This window comes from Artemia franciscana, chromosome 17 (assembly GCF_032884065.1).
Source record: "Artemia franciscana chromosome 17, ASM3288406v1, whole genome shotgun sequence".
In the NCBI taxonomy this organism is placed as follows: Eukaryota; Metazoa; Arthropoda; class Branchiopoda; order Anostraca; family Artemiidae; genus Artemia; species Artemia franciscana.
The window spans coordinates 24,183,784-24,203,708 of NC_088879.1; the positions used below are offsets into that span (position 1 = coordinate 24,183,784).

Genomic DNA, 19,925 nt, shown 5'->3' on the forward strand with positions numbered 1-19,925 from the left:
GGAAATAATGCTGAGGGTTTAATAGCCCTGATTATCTTATAGGTTCAAATAACATCACCTCTATTTCTTCTGTATACAAGAGTTGGTAGTTTCAGCTTTGCTAGTCTTGATGGGTAGGAACGTTCCTGCATGCCAGATATCACTTTAGGGGCACGTCTCTGCACATCTTCCAAAACTTTTTATGTCTTTTTTTTTTAATAAAGGGCGGCCAGAGACATTCCAAATTTAAGCTTAGGATGCACAAGTCCCTTATACAGAAGACTAATGACTTAAGGGGAACGAATGGAAAGAGTACGCTTAATCATTCCCATGGTTGAATTAGCACCAGCAGCAGTCTTTTTAGCATGAATGCTGAATTTTAACTCACTATCAATAGTGATTCCAAAATCCTGTTCGGTATTAAAAGAGGAAAATAGGAGACCTGAGAGACCATAAGATCGACAAGGGTTCATTTTGCCAAGGTGAATGACATGTCACTTGACAACATTGAATTTAAGAAGCCAAGCATCAGCCCATTGATCAAGCAATCCAAGATCATTTTATAGAAGGGTAAGATCTTCATAAGACAAGGCTGAAACAATGAGCTTCAGGTCGTCAGCATAGAAAGTTAAAACGTACAACAAGAGGCTTGGGCAATGTGGTTTGCAGAGTGGGCTGAATTCTAAGCAAAATTAGAGCTATTTTTTGAAATTCAACATCTAATTTCACACAACCTCTCTTTACTAAGTAAGTACTAACTATCAATCCTTACTAAGTAAGAATAGGGTAAACAGAAAAATATTTCAGGCTCCAATTTGGATTAATTGAACAAAAATTTGAAAAGCGAGGGAAAACAGTAAGGAGAAAGCATCTTTTTGGGGATTAATATAGGCTATTGCCCCATCTCTGATAGTCTTACTACAACATGAAAAAAAGGTCTTGGGAGGGTGATCTACCTTAATATTAACCTTGGTTTTGGTAGAGGAAAGCCTAAATAAAATTCAATTGCAAAAAAGAAATACCTGCGTGGCTTTCTTCAATTGCTCCCATTTTGATATTTGTGCCTTCAAAATAGAGCATTCTGTCACACTGTCCATTAGCTGTTGATTCAATACCACCAACTCTTCTGCCAGATTAGCTGACTTTAAACATTCATTTTGATAGGACTGGGCTAACTGTGTATTGTTGCTTTTGATGCTCTGGTAGACAGTCCTTAAAGTTTCACTTCTTGCAGAATCTACAAAAATTTTCAGACATGAGAAAAAAAAAAGATGATTCCATCACAATGATATTACTATACTTATAATAAATATTTAGTGATTGACAAATTGAATATTAATAAACTAACCAACATATACATTTTGATGTATATGCATTGTTGTTGCCCAAAAAGGGGTGCTAAGCGTATCCCCTACAACCCGAAAAATCACCCCACAGACACTTATCTTGCACTGCTATGATAACTCAACCCCCTGGCAAAAAAAAAACACAAAGAAAAAAAAGAAATTAAATATAAAAATTAATCTTACAGGAAGGGCTCGGAATGATTCCTGCTCACTAGAAAAGGGAATTGACGACATGTCAAGGGACTTTTAGGGGGGTGAAAAAAGGGGCTCATAGGGATCAAGTCAGAAGAAATTTTAATTACCATTCATGGCCAAAACACTCCTTTGCTCATACATCAGAAGCGATGGTCAAGTCAGTCTAAGAATCATCATATTCATAACCCTCGGGAGTAGCTCATTTTCTATGGAAATGGGTCAATTGTCTTTGTTTTTCTACTTTCTTTTTGTTAAAACTTTCATTTATGTTTATTGAAAATAAAATAAGAAAAGGAACTTCAAGGCTGGAAACAAGCAAAAACAATCCACAAGACTTCATCTTGCAAGCTAACTCATTAACTTAATCGACGTCTTTGAGAGATTGGTTAACTTGCTTACCAGGTTCGACTTCCTTTTTGGTATGTCCTTTGCAGCCGGCTTTTTTTCATCTTCTCGCGTTTTCACGGTACTCTCTAGAAGGGAATTGGCCAAAGCGATGTCCACGGCATCCTTTGAAGCCACCACTCTCTGTAAGCAATCGGTGGCCTTTTGTCAAGAGGGCATCAACAATTGATTGTTTTTGTTTTTCAGAGACCCCCTTTTCTTGCAACTAATTAAAAATAATTTTTCTACAACAACAACAAAAAAGTAAAAAACGTATTAAACCAAAAAGGAGCAAAAATTGAATCAAATAATCTACCAAGCCTTTAAACTACCACAAATCAGCATCGATAAATGAAATGAACCGAAAACGAACAGAAATTACAATAAATAGTCGAGTCAAACTCAAAACGCGCTGAAATTAACACGAGTGGGGCTCAAAACGCCCATACCTTCCCAAGGCCAGAACAAAATTTGCTCAATCACTTTAGCTCTTAAAGAGGGCACTATAACTTCTAAGTTCAGATCAAATGGGACCCATCTGAAATTTACATGACCACCCATACCATGAAAACCTTTAATGTCCCCAGGGCAAAACTTAAAGCCCTTGTCCCAAGGATCTGGCGGGCTGTGTCAACCCTAGGAATTGTTATATGTTGTTTGGACTATTTTAAGCGAAATGCTTATAGCACATTTAAATCAAATGATTTTGAAGACAAGAGGTGGTGGGGGGGGGGGGGGGTAGTTGACATTCACCACTTATGACTCTTAAAAGGGAACTAGAACTTCCAATTTCAACCAAATAAGCTACAACTAAAATGTATGCAATCATCTCATCCATAAGAACCTTAAACGCCCCAGGAGCATAACTTACAACCCTCGCACCCAGACTCCGGTGGTTCATCAACCCCGAAAGCATTGTTATATGATATTTGGACTATTTTGAATAAAAGATTGTCTCAAAATTTCTATTGGATGCATCTTAGGAAAACACGACGCGTGTGGGGGAGGAGTCGCTCTGATCACTTTGAATCTTAAAACGGGGACTAAAACTGGTTGCTCTTACTAGTGCTGATTGCTCTTAAATCACTTTTTACTCTGAAAAAGAGCACGATAACTTCCAATTTCAAATCAAATGAGCCCTATCTGAAGGTTAAACAGCCACCCATTCCATAAAAAAACTTAAATACCCCCATGGCATGACTTACAACCCTATCCCCAGGTCACTGGGGGGTTGTGTCCAACCCTAGAGGCATTGCTATATATTCTTTGAACTATTTTGAACAAAATCGCTATCTCACAATTTCAATCAGATTCGTTTGGTGAAAAGAAGGGGTAGTCAGGGGGGAGGGGGCAGTTGCCCTCCGTCACTTTTGAATCCTAAAAGGGAACTAGAACTTCCAATTTTGAACCAAATACAACTCTTGCCCCCCAAGCTCTGGGGGTTTGTTTTAACCCCAAAGACCTTGTTGTATGATATTTGGATGATTTTGAATAGAGTAGCTATCTCAAATTTGTTAATAGATACATTCCGAGGAAATATGGCGTTTGTTCGGAGGGGGAGGTGATAGCTGCCCTTTGATCATTTTGACTCTTAAAAAGGGCACTAGAATCTCTGATTATCAATCGATAAGCCACCTCTAAAGCCTTTACGGCTACCCTTTCTGTAAAACCTTATATGCCCCCAGTGCATAACTTAATATTTTTGTCCTGAGGGCAGTAGTGGGTTGTCATCTTCAAAGACCTAATTTCCGGACCTTCCAACAACACTGGACAGAATGCCTATCTCAAACTTTTTGCTGGATATTTTTGGGAAAATGATGGTTATGCGAGGGGGGTTGGTTACCCTCCGATCACTTTCGACTAATAAAAAGGACACTAGCCCCCTCAATTTCCAATCAAATGAGCCATTTTCAAGATTTCTACAACAACTCGTTCTATACTAAGTGCTCTGGTCTACCCCCCCCCCCAAAAAAAAATAAGTAATGCACTGTGCCAATATCATTCTTTACTTGGGCAGCGCAATAGCGCTGCCTATGATGATTCCTCAAGTCTATCTAGCTTTTTTTGGCTAGAGATATCAACTATGTTTAGCTCCTTTTTTTTCTCTTGGTCTTGGATGCTTCATTCAGAAGCTTGTTCTTTTGCCTTGCTCTCCAAATAGTCTTAGTACTTTGACCAAGCTGACCAAGTCAAAGTCAACAATAGGAAGCATTTTGGGATTGCCTTCATAAGTGTTCAATTTGTCAATCACACACAGCTTCGAATTCAGGACTCTTTCCGACGAAGGAACCATCCCCCACCCTCTTGCGCTTTTCCCCCCAAAACATTCGATTCAAAATTTTAATTTTCCATTTTGGTTCTCAATAGTTCTAAAATCAAATAACTATAACTAAGGAATAGAAAAAAAAACCTTGTCTACCTAAGCTCTGCCATGCGATAATGTCAACGCAGCTTTTACAAGATTCGAGAAAAGTGTACATGTTTGCCCATGAAAAGCATTCGTCATAGATATGATTTGATGTCAGTAATGGTTGACGCGTGATGTCGTTGGTTCTACTGAGTTCGCGCCTTGTAGGAATATCGACTCACTTCTAACATCATCAACCCTAAATCTTACTGGGATCTCTTGAGCAAGCATAACTATATAAGATAGACTTCTAACTCTTTTCCTTTCCATAGGATCCAGGCACCTAAGCGCTTCGACATGGCTATTAGAAGAGATGGGTCACTGCTTAATCATGTGTTTGGCAACTGCCTTGAAATATCTTTGCATCCTTTAATGGAACCCTTGTCTTTCTACCAAGGTGAGTTTCTGAGCATCTAAAACTAGTTCAACCTTTCCACCTACAATAGTGTCCTGCAAATAGTTGTCCAAGCTCTCAAGCAAACCAGTTGAAATTTCATCAGCAGAAACGAAAATGCCAGGTTTCAGAAGTCTCACCAAAACAATAAGAAGTTCTGCAAGCATATATTTTCTTTTTAGGTAGCTCACAATATTTAGGTACTTTGCTGACGACACGACATTCTTCCAATGTTTCTTTGATGGCCCGTAATACGAAAAATACTTCAAGAGTACCAGCCATTGATCAATCACTCAGTAAATATTAGGACCCAAAGTCGGCTGTCTTTTTGAGACAAGCTGAATGAAACTATTGTATGGGACACCTTTCTTTTTCTGGCATTCTCGAAAATCCTCGCATCTTGCAGACCAGTCAAGGATAAAGTGTCTCAAGATGAGTACAAAGTTGAAAAACTCATCTCCAAATTCCTAGAGCCCTTTCATGAATGCGTTGAGTACAACATGGATCTTACATGTTCCAATGTTCACAAGCTCTTTTGAAGATTTTTTTTTTTCCTTTGATGTCTTCATTTGCAACCATGCCTATTGACATTAGACCCATCGTTACCTATCATTATTAGTCTTTCAAGAGGTAAATTCTCGCTCCCATTGCTTGACATCATCTTTTTTACAGTACCCTTACCAGTTGTTTATCCAATGACATACGTCATCACAGAGCGGCTCACAATTTGATCTCAACAATCTGTAGCTCTTTTTTTCCTTCACTGTTAGTAGTTTCGTCCCATTCAAGAACAAAGTGAGCTTTACCCACGTACTTCATAAGATTCTGTTCACAGTCTTTGCGAAATGCATCAGTTATCAAGTACCACACACAGCTTTCTTCACAATCACCAAAATCCCAGGCAGTAGCTTACAATGGAACAAGGTTTCAAAGACATCAATGATTCCAGCACACAAAGCTATAGACATTGAAATTTGCAAGGACTTGAGTACCTAGATGATTTTTACTTTTTATGCAGCATCTTTGTCACAAAACACCACAAGAGTTTTACCTCCATTGCTAGATGATGGCTCTTCTGATTGAGACTGTTGTCTAGCAGATCCACACAATCACAACTGTAACAGATTAAGATGAATTGCAACCTGCTTCTTGTGCTCGTCGAACAAAGGATGCTGATTCAAAGTGTACAAGCCTTTGCAACAGCTAAAGTTTTTCCTGCATATTTTGCTGTAAAAAGAAAACACGCCATCACCAATCGTAAACCTTTTGTCTATCTTTCTGCCACTGAAGTCTCCTTTAATTAACCAATAGCAAAATATTTTTACATGCCCATTGTCTTTCTTAAATAAATTTGGGAGACCTGAAAGACATGTAGGTTTAAACACAGCAGGAAAACCCCTGGGTACAAAATTTTTACCATCTGAATATTCCACTTGTGGTATTCTCCTCTTCTCACTCAACCTGCTATTAGTTTATTAAGTAACATTTAGTGGGAAGAATATGTAATTTTTACCATTGGAATAAGGATCTATTCAAATAAATTCATATTGGTATGGTTCATTTTATGAAGCCACACGAAATTACCGACCTTGAACATTACCATAATATTAGCAATCCATCCCATCCACCCTATATGCCCATGTTGTTCTCTATCCTTGATTGGTACAACAATGTGAACCATACAATCCACCCTCCATATAGGCTAATTCTGTGCTGTTTTTAGCTATGGACGTTAACAAATTAATAGACACTTTAGCCACAAACAAAGTTCCCAATATTATTTTTGCTTCTTTCTGAACTGCAACACTGTTACCAAGAGACCAGTACAACCGGATTTGTGGAGAAGCTATATTATCTAAAGTGAGTTTTTCGAATGTATTATGCTTCAATTTTTAAATATACAATGCTCCAAAATAGGGGATTCTAGGGACTTCTGGAGAAGTTAAGGGACTTTCTGCATAAAAAGGGACTTCAGCACAAAAAAGGACTTTAGGGACAAATTTCGACCCCTGTATAGGAAAATTTAATTTAAAAAAAAACCTATTTCCCTGTGTTTCAATGTATTGAAAGATATGTACACGACGTATTTAATATATATCATTGTAAATGCTGTGATAATTTTGACCAGGTAGAAGATCAGAAGTCATGCATAATTTTAATCCATAGAAACAATAATACCCCTCTCCATCATCATAAAATTCTGTAGTACAAAATACTATAATGAACTTATTAAAAAAACTGCTATTGCAAATCTTGACTAAAAATTCAAATTCTGTCCTAAATAGGCTCAAACACAAGGACTGTTCAATCGGAATAACAGGCTCTTTGAAAGAACTAAAAACTTTAATGCAGCAACTGTGGTGTTGAGGAGGGGTGGTGTCCCTTGTATTTGTGATTATTTCTGTTCATTTTAAGTTTTAATGTGGCTTCTTACCTTCACCTGAAAAAATAACTTACTTTTTTAGTTTATCCTATGGAATCTATTTTTTTTTTTTTTTATTCTCTTAATTTTTCTTTTCGTGTTTGTTGAGTGATCATAGAAAGGTAAGATACAGCTTAAAGAGATTAATCTGCTTGTTTATTTGAAACAAGGACTTGTGTTCATCTTAAATGTTTTGATTGTGACTTGGAATTCACCTCCATGTTATTCAAATTGAATTAAAAAAAAGCCCTTAAAAGTTACTTCAGATTTTATTTGGAGTAAGGAATCCTGTTAATTTCATTTGCTTAGTTCTGACTTAGTTTGACTCGATGTCACTAAAAAAGAGCCCATTAAAGGTATGCCTACTTTAGACCAGATAAATCTTCCAATGTACTTTTAGTAGAGGCCTTCCCAATCAAAGGAACACCCCAATAACATGCCTTTAAAGATTACATTAAGATTAACATAAAAGATTACATCGATCTTTTTAACTTTTTCCAAATGTGTTTATTAAAAGTATAAAGGAGATAGAAAAATTTGTGTTATATAATATGAACTGAAGCACTTATCTAATTGCTGAGTTCTTTTGTTTCGTTAATACTGCCTTGCTTGGATTCAAATAGAAGTTTGTTGGGCCTACAACCACTTCATTCATAACATTATTTGTTTTTAAATTTTCTGTACCTGCTTCTGCTACTTCCATTAAAATATTGCAGTTTCTGCAAAAGCAACTTTTATCCCAAATACAATAATCGAACCAATTTTTTTCCAATTTCAATGCTTTTAGACCTTAAATAAATGGGCAATTCTTTATTTGTTGTCTTTTTTGAAAAAAAAAGAGCTGCATATCAGGAAAAACACATCAGATTGTAATTTTAAGAATTGTAGAAAATGACACTAACTTAATCTGGAATTTTAATACATGCATCACTTACCATCTCGTCCTCTTCTTGAGCTTTTATTGAAGCTAATCTGGCTTGTTGAACCAACTGGCTTCAGCTTTCTTGATGTTGGCCACTTTGCTGCCTGAACTTTTCTAATTCTCTTTCTCAATCCAGTCATAGCTTATAGCTTGCCTCCTTTAAAAATGGCAAACTCATCATTAATCAATCAATCAATCAATTTATTTATTTATAACCCATCTACAAAAAAGAGGGCGGAACGCCCTTAAGATGGAGTAATAAGAGAAAAAAAAAGATACAAATAAATACAAATCAACACAAACAAACAATTAAATAAGTAATGCTGACCATGGGTGAGACACTATCGACATAGAAGAACGAAAATCATGAAGCCTTTTATCAATTATAGATGTAGGAGAAACTAGGCGGAATTTGTTCATTAAGTAACTATTTCTAGTCAATGGAGGGTAACTGAGAAGGAATTCAACATAACGAAAATATACTCTACGAACAGATAGTTTCTGAGGTTCACTAAAAAACTGCCAAACCGGGCAAAGGGAAAGGAGATGAGGTACAACTAGGCTATTATAAATTTTCGCAAGATTTAATTTATCAATGTGTTTAATATTAGATACAATTGAAGCATAAGCAATTCTCAGTTTTTTCTTCACACAGTTATAACTGTGGGATAATTTCACAGTTTCTTTCATATTTTTTCCAATAGGCATTCCAAGGTAAACTAATTCTTGAGAAAGGGGGACTTGAACATTAGCTAAAGATAAGAAAATAGGGACATTTGTCTCTTTAAAATTGAAAGCTACAACAGCAGTTTTTTCAACATTGAAAGAAAGCCCAATATTTTTATATTCATTGTAAAGCTGATTAAACGCATTTTCACAACCACTAAAAGTACGGCTTAGATTCAAAACGTCATCTGCAAAAGTTATTAAAGACAAGTTAAATCCACGGTGAATACAACTAAAATTAACAGAATTTTGGGCATTTAAAACAGAGTTATTAAATAAAGAAGGTGAGGTAAGGCCACCTTGTCGGACTCCTTTCATAATATCAAAAAGGGAAGATCCCCCCTTTAACTTCGCCTTAAGGTGATGGTACATATACAAAAGGCACTTATACTATACAAAAATTTACGCCTCTTTTATACGCTTCAAATAAAACTTGAGAAAAACTGCAAGAGTCGAAAGTACGAGCAACATCTAAAGTACAAAGGATAATATGGGATCTACTTCTTTCTGCATCAGCAAGAACATACATTAAAGCAAAAAGGGCATGCTCCCGGCTATAACCTTTTTGGTAACCAAACTGGTGGGGTGGGACATAACATTTAGAAACAATTTCATCCAAAATAACTGACTCAAACAATTTAAAAATAGTACAAGAAACTGTTATAGGTTGGAACGAATTACACACAGTAAAAACCGTTTTGCCTTTTTTCGGGATAGGGGTTATTTGACCAACTGTAAATTGATAAGTAGCGACTCGTTTTCAATAGACATTTGAAAAGTAGAGATAAATGTTTAAAAAGAAGAGCACTTGCATAATCAAAATGTCTGGCAGTAATTCCATCAACTCCCGCGGAATTTCTTTTCTTTAGTTTTTTATAATAAAGCGATACATCACTTAGCTTAACTATAAATGTCAAAGGTTCGTGTTTTTTTCAGACAAGCACTTAATTCTTTTTCAAATTTTGACTCAAGAGCAGGATCGGGAGAAGAAAACTCATGCTTATAATAATTTATCCACTCAGGCTCAGGAATATTATTTGCACTAATGTGTTCACAAGGGCGTTCAAATTTTTTCCAGAGCTTCGAAGGGTTCTCTGCAATTTTATGAGCGTTTTTCTCAATAAGATCAACCTTATGTTTTCTTAACACTTTAGCAAAAACGTTTAGAACGTAGCCGCAAACCATTTATAGTCCCAGACTTAGGCCTGCCGCATTCCTTCCAAATATTCAGCCAAATTTTAGAAGACTTGCACGCGGAAATAAGGGAGGGTTTTTTTTTACCAACCCTGAACTTGAGAGCCTTTCCTAATACGCTTGCACGGGACAGCTGAAGCTTCAGCACACTTTAATGCATGCTTAATTTCAGCTAGATAGGTGGTAAGTCCGATGGCTATTTCTTTTTCACTAAGGCCCGAGCGCGTGCACAACAAATGAAAGAGCACCTTTATTTTATTTAATATTCTGTCACATTCAAAACGAAACATCTCGCGGTTAACTTCTTTCCAGTCTTTCATACAAAACCACTTTTTATCTGGCTGTTTAGGGGCATGAAATGAAGCATTTATTTTCAACTTTATTGGAAGGTGATCCGAATAAAAGCCATCACAAATTACCTCGACAGTTTCACAGGGGAAAGATGCAATAAAATGATCAAGGTTAGAAGTCGCTGACAGGACACCAATAAACGTGAAAGTTTCTGTTTTGTCAGCAACTGAGTAGGAAGGGGGGAAGGAATTCAGAAGGAGTTGAGTTCATGGCAATGAACTGTCAGTTAAGTCACAATTAAAGTCTCCTGTGATCAAAACTCGAGCATTTGGACGCTTTGAGACTCCCTTCACAAAACTCGCTAGCTTTTTGCAAGCATTTATGAATTTGTTCTCTGATTGCGAAGAGCAGTAATTAGTTGGCAGGTAAAGGTTTATACAGATTAGGTCCGAAAATTCGGCAGTAATGAAATGGTCATTCGACTCAAGGAGATTGACGGGAAATTGTGAAATGATAGCTAATCCGCCTGAAGGTCGGCCACGGCTCTTATTCATTTTCGCTGGGTGAAATAGGAGATAAGAATTCTGTGAAATGCTGAGTAGATTTTTCCTTTCATCAGACAAAAAATGTTCTTGCAGAAAATTTATTTCATTTGTACTTAAAAGTTCAGAGGATTAGGCCTTTGTCAACCACTTTGCCATTGATATTCCATGATAAGAGACTTAAGGCTCGAGCCATTATGCTGACTTAACTTTACTTAAAAGTCCTTGGGCGACTGGATATTTGAAGCTGTAACAGGGATGATCCTGTGATTTGCACAATGCACACTTCTTGGGCCTTTGACAAGGAGATGTTTTGGAGCTTGAATGACCATGGTCACTGCAGAATGCGCAAATAGCTTCATTTTTGCAGCTACTGGATATATGCCCGTAAGCTTGACACTTGAAACATCTTACCCGGAGGGAGAGAAACTCAGCCATTTTGATCCTCTCATAATCTATGACTGGGGGATTTTTTATGACATTCATAAGATCAACTTTGGTTTCAAATTTCCATTGAAACGAGCGGGTCTTGCCAATCTGTTTTGAACTGACACATTTAGGAATCAGTGTGCAAAGTGCATTGTCATTTATATTGCTGGGAACAAATCGAGCAATACCGAGGTGAGAGGGGCTCCCGATTGTTGCAGAAAGAGATTTATCACCGTTCTGAAATACCCCGACAAGAGTTTCTGCATCAGCCTTGCTAGCTGTAACAACTCGGCAATTATCTTCTCTGAGCTGAACTTCGACAATTTTAGAGCACTCTCTGCCACACATTTTTTGCAAAAAGTCTTTCCTCAAATCTGACTTCGTGAGGTCAGAGGGCAAATTTTTGAGTACCACTGAATATGAGGGCTTTGTTTCAGTAACTGTAGGAACAATCGAGGGGGCGGGAGGGTCCTTATTCATGAAATTGTCTAGCTTATTACAAACTTCTGTAACTTTTCTGGTGATTACCGCAGCTATCTCACCAGAACAGATAGGGACTTCGTCAGGTTCAACTATTACAAAGACTGGCAGCTCAATGCTACGTTGCTCACAAAGTTCAAGTACCTTCAACATTTCGTTAATATTGTCTTCGGCACTTTTTTTAATTGACACTCTATTGGTGTAGTGAGCAGAAGACCACAGTATCTCCTTAGCCTTGATTATATTGTCCTTTGTAAAAAACTCGCATGCTTTACGACTTATCTCGTCACTCTTATTTCCAGCTTTTTGAGCACAATTTAAAAAGTTCAAAATCGCATTCCAAACTAATTTCTCCGACATGGCTATCGCAGATAATATGTCATTGAAATATATTCAAGTTCTTAAGTCCTTGTACAAAAATCTCTTTACTTAATAAATCACCAAGTCCCAAGGGAATTTGTGCACAAATACCAAAACTATCAATTAGCCAACAAATGAAAATAATTCGATTATGAATGATGTTTCAATAAATGTCTATAGGGAAATCAGACCAGCTTGAGCTTACTGTAATATTAAGCATCAATGAGATCAAATCCAAAACCTCTCAAAAAATGACACTATTATCAGTATTTTTATGCAACAAGAAGGGGAGGGAGGGGGAATTATTAATATGAGTTAACAGCAGTGCTCTCCAATATGTGCCAAACTTTTAAATATGTAATAGGGTCACTTGTTTAAAATTACAGAAACAAACTTTAAGTTGTGGTAGACACTAATCTCAAAATAATAGCTGAACAAACACCATGATGATAACAGACATGGATAAGGGGGCCTCAAAAAAGACAATGTGTTCTGTTGAGTCAAGCATAAATATAACGACTTTCAATAAATACAAATAAAAATCCCCTTTTCCATTCTACTACTACTAACAACTCAACACAGCACCAAAACGCCTGAGGCCAAAACAGCTAAGCATTCACCTCCTCCATCCCAATCTATTCAAAACCTCAATTTTTATATCCTCACAAGAAGTTCCTATTTCCTTTGAATCTTTCCTTAGGATGTCCTCCCACCCCAGATGAGGACAACCTGCTTTCCATTTAGCCCTAGATGGTTGACCAAAAAGGACAATCTTCAGTAATCTGTCATCCTTCATCTGCACAATAACCATTCCCTGGATTCTCAATCAACAAGTGATTGAGAATTTTGACTGAATTTGCTAAATTTTAATTGCAGCCCAACATTTTAATTTTTAACCAGAAAAACGGGAAAAAAAACTTTACCAAATTTGTCTATAACTAACCATAAATTAAATCATGTCAATTACAAAAAAAAGAAATGAATTCGAACTTACGAAAAAAGTTATTAAAGAAAAGTGAAAAGCTACATAAAAACCTCTGGAATATGGATTATTAATGCAGAGCAGGAGCAACAAATCTTCAGCCTGTTATGTCGATATCAATAAACATATCTGAAAAAAGGATATCTCTACAGTCTTCCTTACTTACAGTTCGTCATCGCAAACTGTTTGAGAAATTCTCCTAAATACAAGAAGGGGAAGAAAAGACGAATTGAAGCTGAAATAAACCAAATATATTCAAAATTGCTATTTCCCAAGTAGGGATAGCTCTGTGCCACGGTTTGTTGATTAAATACCAAGGGGCCCTGCCCTTGAAGTCCCTGGCGCCAGTACACTCGTTTTGTTGTGCATTTTTTGCCTTTAGCTTGCTTTGACTGGTATTGCGCCTGATGCAAATTTTCCCAGACTCCTGCATATTGTATCTACCAAATTACTTGAGAGCGCTTATCAACCCTCTTCTTACCCTGCTTTGAATTTTAGAACTGTGCCAGCTTTTGCTTTATTTTACTTGCTTAATTTATTATTGACTGAGGACTCCCCCCTCTGCTTGTAGCTTATTCGTTTTATTTATTTAACATTTGACTTCTTTATGTGATTTGGTTTTGTTGTCTTACCTGATTATTTTTAACCAATCGATTTTTTTTTTTTTGTGATGACTGACAGGACAGTTAGTAGTCCTTTCATCCCTGACCAAAATAACTCTAGTGTTAGGATTTTGGCTATAGATGTTGAAGGTCCAAATGAGACCAGTAGGTTGTTGAAATTAGGTAGCAGAACAGTTAAATTAAGATAACTGTTTGAACACTTCCAAAATTATGAGTGCAATTATGGTTCAATGCTAGAAAGACTTGGACCAGATGGCTCCACTCTTATATGTGGCCATGCAAAGACAAAATCAACACTATACCAGTGGAAAATGACCCCAACCCACCACTGCGACAAATGTAGAGTGTATGAAGACATATGTTACATCTTTAACTGTAGAAAAAATGTAAAAAAAGAGGGAAGTACAAAGAATTTGCTGTGAGAAGGCATTTAATGCATTCACAATGTATTCTGTTCTGGGACACCACACATCTTCTCCTTGGGCTAGACGACTAAGCACAAACCTTTTAGGTAGATTTTTTAAGACTACTGGTTCATTCCCTATAAAATTTTTTTTCACTTAAATAATAGTTGATTTTAGAGTTATCCTATTTACCATTTTAGATATATTTTTTAGGTAAAATTCTTATATATTCGGTTGTATGAGAATGGTTTTAAAGTGTAAAATCATATTATTTATTATAATTGTGTTGTATATGTATTTTAAGTACTGTTTGACAGTTCATAGATTCCTGTTTCTCAACAGAGGCAGTTGGTGCAGGCAAATACCCTCCCTCCATTAGCAATAAGTGATACTGTTCTGGTCCAGTGAATATTGACTGAAGTGACACCCGAGCCAGCTAGTGATTACAAAAGGCACAGAACAACTGAGTGATACAAACGCATATGAGCAATTGGTTGAATGCATCAAACCCCAAACAACAACAACAACAAATACAAGAATTATATGATGAAACATTGTATCCTCTGTTTTTTCTATATTTGTATTGTGCTCTCAACTGGTTTTGTCTGTCACTTAATACCCACTTTCTGTTAAAATACATGTCTTTGAGGAATCCTCATCATGCAAACGGTAGATCCAGTCACAAATAAAGAGATCTAAAAAAAAGAAGCCCAGTTAATCTCTGATAACCGATATCATTTGCCAACACTGATAACAATATCTCAGCCATGTCAAGTGAATAGGAGACCTTAGAACTTCCTAGTGGTACCCCACAAACATTCGAACTTGGAGCTTGGGTTGGACAAGTCCTTTGTACAGATGCCAAATAGCTTTGGGTGAACAAGTGAAAAGCATACACTTGGTTGGTGCCAGAGTTGAACTAACACCAGCAGCACACTTCTCAGAATGGGTCCTATCTTAACCCAGGAACTTTATTCTTTGTATATAGCAGTAATTACTTTAATGTATGTATCAGGTAAGCATAGAGCCTTCACTGAAGGTCTTCTATCAGCAGAATAAAACACTTGCTCATACTCTATAAAGCCAAGGGCTAAGGGGATCAAGTAATTCAGGCACTTCTCAACAATTCATCTAAGAGTAAGAATTTAGTTGACACTTTGTTTCACTTCCCTAAAACCACAGTGTTCTTCCCTTACAAATTGATGACTTTATAAAAAGATGCCAATTTTTGTTGCTGTACCACCATAAACAGAAAGATAGAGGGAATCAATATTTTATTAATACTAAAACACTATTACAAATGTAAAAAAGTTATTTGGCCCAAAAAGCTTTGCTTAATATGGGCCATACAACACAATAATAGAGCACTAAAAGAGCCATAAATAATACCCTAAATCAAACAATACATATGAAATGAAGATGAGGAAGCCTATAAGCCTATAAATTGCTGCATAGGCTATTATAAAGTAAGATTTTGGCTACTACGGCCTAATGCCATAGGCTAGTCTATAAGAATATCAGGGGGGAAGGATGAAGCTGGGGACAAATTGTCAAAAAAACTACAGAAACCATAGAAACAAGCATAAAATTAACAACCTAAAATTGAGTTTCTTTTTGTTCTAGCCCAGCATGTGTCCTTCTGTCCAGAGATCCTCTATTTTATAATTTAACTGAATCAAATGACAGGCTAGTATATTTAGTTTATTTGCATGTGTCCTTTAGAACTAATCAACCACTAAAACTTTACTGATACACCCCAATTACTTGACATCTCCTTCCCAGAGTGTATTTTGGACATAGGATTCTTTCCAAAAAGTCTTATTCACCAAGCTCAGTTACTTTCCAAAATGTCAAGAAGTCCTTCAAAAAGGACTTAACTGTATATACTTAAACTTAGACCACTAGCTGAGATAAAAATCAATGTAAAGATCTTGGCTTATGCAGAAGAATGGTAAAATTCTTTCAGAACCAGTTAACAGACCTATTTATAGCCATTCTAATACTTGAATTCAGGTTACTTGATTAATTCTTTAGCAAAAGCTAGGTGGTATGCTAACCTCTCAGAATGTCCCTAATGTAACCCCCAGAGTAAATACTTTTCACTCAAGTTTCCATTTGAAACCAACATTTTAGAGTTCTCTGATGAAAAAGCTAAATATCTGCTAGATAAATTAAGAAACAAATATGAAGAATGTTTCCCTGAGAAAACTTCCAAGCAGGGCAACAGAGATCATCCTTACATAACCCAAGAATTTAAAGATTTGACTCAGTATAAAATTAAACTGAGAAAAGAAGGGAGAAGAGAAAATGCTAATATGCTCTGCAACAAATTGCATAAAATGAAAAGAAAATCTGCAGCTGAGTATTACCAAAAAAACTGATAACCTTTTTCAATCAAAGTCTAGCATGTGGTATAAGGAAATACAACAAATTTGTGGAAAATCCCCTAGTAGTATTGATTTTTGTTTGGATTCTAATGATGAAACAGTTGCTAACCAGTTGAATGGTCATTTGGCCAGAATGATCCAACCTTTGCTGCCTTTTCATGTAAATAAAACAAACCAAGAATATCAGAAAATTTCACATGATGATGTACCTTTACCTACTATTTCTGAGAATCAAGTTTTTAGTAAAATAAAGAAACTTAAACAAACTAGTATAACTCCCATGATATTCCGATTGGACTTATAAAAGCGTTTCCTAGCAAATTGACTAAGCCACTAACACAATTTTTTAATTGCATTACAACTTCTTCAGTTTACCCACATATATGGAAAACAGGGTATGTTACTCCAATCCCTAAAAACTGAACTTAATGTCAATGGTGTGAGACCAATCACTTTCACCCCCTTGTTCAGCAAAATGTGCAAAAGCTTTGTAGTAAATTGGCTGAAATTTGATGTTGAACCCTTCCTTGATCCACATCAGTATGGTAACAGAAAGAATACATCAACATCCCATTATCTAGTCAGTTTTTTACATCCTATTTTTAAGCATGTTTAGGAGCCTGGTAAATGGCTAAACTTAATAACAATTGATTTTAAAAAAGGTTTCAATCTGATTGATCAGAAGATTTTAATTTCTAAGCTTTTAATTGATTTTAGAGCAAGCCCCGCTGTTATGAAAATAATTCAGAGTTTTTTAATAAATATTTTCCAAATTTTAAAATATATGAAGTCTTTCTCTGAACCTGAGCCAGTTTTTTGTGGTGTACCTCAAGGTACCATCCTGGGTCCTATTCTTTTTCTAGTCATGATTAATGATATTGCTAATGATTGTGAAGACTGTTAAAAATATGTTGATGACCCTATGTGAGCTTCTGTTTCAAACATGACAGTAAATAATCTATTTTAACTATTTCATTATTAAATTCTTCTGAACCAAATTTCTTACAACTATCTCTGATTCTCTTAAAGTCAGTAAGATTTAACTCCTGGGAGTTATTATTATCAGTGATTGGAAATGGGAAGCAAACACAACTAGTCGAGTAAAAAGGTGTGATGCTGTGCTGTAGATTCTCAAGCTTATTTTGAAACATAGCACCCCTCCAGATCACCTCTTCCAAATATTTACATATTTTATTCACCCAATTCTAGAATATGCAGCTCCTGTATGGCATTTTGGGCTGACGGCTGAGCAAAGTGCCAGGCTCAAAAGAGTTCAGAAAAGAGCTCTAATGATAGTTTTGAAGTAGGCAGAAATGTTGTATGAAGAGCTGCTGACAAAGTTTAAAATGCAAACTCTGGAAAAAAGAAGAGAGAAACTCTGTATGGATTTTGGAAGACTATCTCTGATCCACCCAATTCACAAAACCATTTACCCCTCAATCCAAAACAAAACAACTCCCATGCAGGATTGCATTGCCTGTTGAGGAACTTTAGCTGGCACGCAGTTAGCAAAGAGTTTTATGCCTAGTTTTGTAAAAACATATAACAAAAATCAGGAGGATTGATCAGTGTTGTTTTCTTTGTTTTTTGTGTTGCTTCTTAATGTGACTATACTAAACAAATATGGCAGTACCATGAGAATTTTGGTGAAAATAAAAGCTTATCTCTCTATCCAACATGCATTATTCATAAATTCAAATTCATTTTATTTAAAAAACAAGATATAGGCTATACTATGCATATTCTATGCTGTTGCATCTCTTCTATTACTAGAAGAATGTAAATTATGAAATGTAGCACCATTGCTTCCCATTCCAAAAAAGAAGACACTCCAAAAGAAAATATGAACTTCAAATGAGTACACATGATTTTTTCAAGAAATACAAAAGGGAAAGTTATATAAAATCAATATACTTTGCTTTGTGAAAAAGAAAACCATATAGCATGCTGTGGAAACAGTTTTGGGTTTCAAGATTCAAACTAGAAGCATAACCATGTGAGGAATTCCATCAATTTGTAGTTGACAGCACAATTTAGCAGTAAATTTTGAACTGATAACTTTATTTAGTTAGGACCAAAGAATATACACCATTCTGTGCCTTTTTCATGCTCTCATAATTCAATAGACACTTTGGGGAAATTAAATTTTGAGCCCAGAAAGTGTTGATAAGAGCCCATAGTAACCAGAAGTTTATAACCATGTTTCTAAAAAAAAACTTACAAGTGAGAAAACATTGCCATTTGTAGCTGATTTAGGAATGGTAATTATTATGGTAAATGTGGGGAGCTTTAATTCTGGAAATTTTGGAAAGCCACTCATATAGCCTACCCTTGTTAACATTATTCTTGTTTAAACTGGCTTAGCCTACCTGTGAACTGAATTGATGGTGACAAAACTTAGAATCAGCAAATTGCATTGGTAAATCCATAATTTGGGCTATATATTTGCACATGAGGGAGTGAAGGTAAAAAAAAAATATAGTAGAGTTGCAGTTGGAATGTATGAATTACAATTATTCTGCATATGATGAAGTCAGAATTGCTGTTTTGGACTAAGTAGAAATATGAGAAAAATGTAACATATTTGAAGGTCTATGATGGGCTTAAAATTGAATTCATATGTAAAGCAATTATTATTTTCAGAAAGAGCATAAAAAAAGGCATTGAGTGGTATCTTCACTTTATTAATATATCATTAATTTAAACTGCTCCATATTTACCATTATTATTTCCATCAGTTTCTTTATAGAATCCTGTCAAAATTAAGAAAAGCCAGCATAATTCAAGTGGCCAATCCACAGAAATAAGTTAGTTATTTTTATTTATTCATTTATTAATACAATAAACAGTAAGCAATAATGCTTGTTGTAATAGACTCAAAAAAAGAAATAAGCAAATTAGCAACATTTATAAATGTTAGAAGAAGAAGGGGGGAAAAGTAACTCATAAACTCAAACAAAAACTCATAATCAAAAGATCAACTTATGACTAATAACTAAACATCAAAAGTTTCCAAATAGAAAGGTGTCTCCACTAAAGAATGTTTAAATATCCACACATTCCCAGCTTCCAAGACTTCAATGGGTAGACTATTCCAAGGTGAAACAACCTTACTGGGAAATGAACAATGGTGTTGACAGGTTGTGTAATAGTGACTGTGTTTGAAAAATGAATCAAACTCTAGGTTGTCTATGCCTTTAATAATACAAAACACATTGATAAGGTCACCACAATGCTGTCTGAAATGTAATGACAGAATACCAAGCCTAGAGAACCACTCTTTGTAGAGAGGATGTTGAAGGTAAGGAATCATCCTTCCCTCCTTTGTACCTTTCCAATGCAAAGCTTATCCATTACATTTAAAGAAAAGCTTATCCATTACATTTAAAGACAGAAGTGTTATATTTGAGAAGTGGGTCAACAAGAGACTTGTAAAGCAAAAAAAAATTCAGAATATT

The 19,925-nt window shown here is 35.8% G+C and overlaps 1 protein-coding gene across 3 annotated transcripts in view; it reads right to left on the reverse strand.

Annotated features, from left to right (window-relative positions):
* LOC136038035 (uncharacterized) overlaps positions 1-19,925 on the reverse strand; it is a 64,706-nt gene that overhangs the window by 42,705 nt on the left and 2,076 nt on the right. For all 3 annotated transcript variants that reach the window (XM_065720979.1, XM_065720978.1, XM_065720977.1), the window contains exons 2-3: positions 8,063-8,206; positions 1,002-1,216 (exon numbers count right to left, since the gene is read on the reverse strand). In XM_065720979.1, coding sequence (XP_065577051.1) covers positions 1,002-1,216; positions 8,063-8,189 — 342 coding nt within the window. In that variant the 5' untranslated portion in view covers positions 8,190-8,206. The remainder of the gene's footprint in view (positions 1-1,001; positions 1,217-8,062; positions 8,207-19,925) is intronic.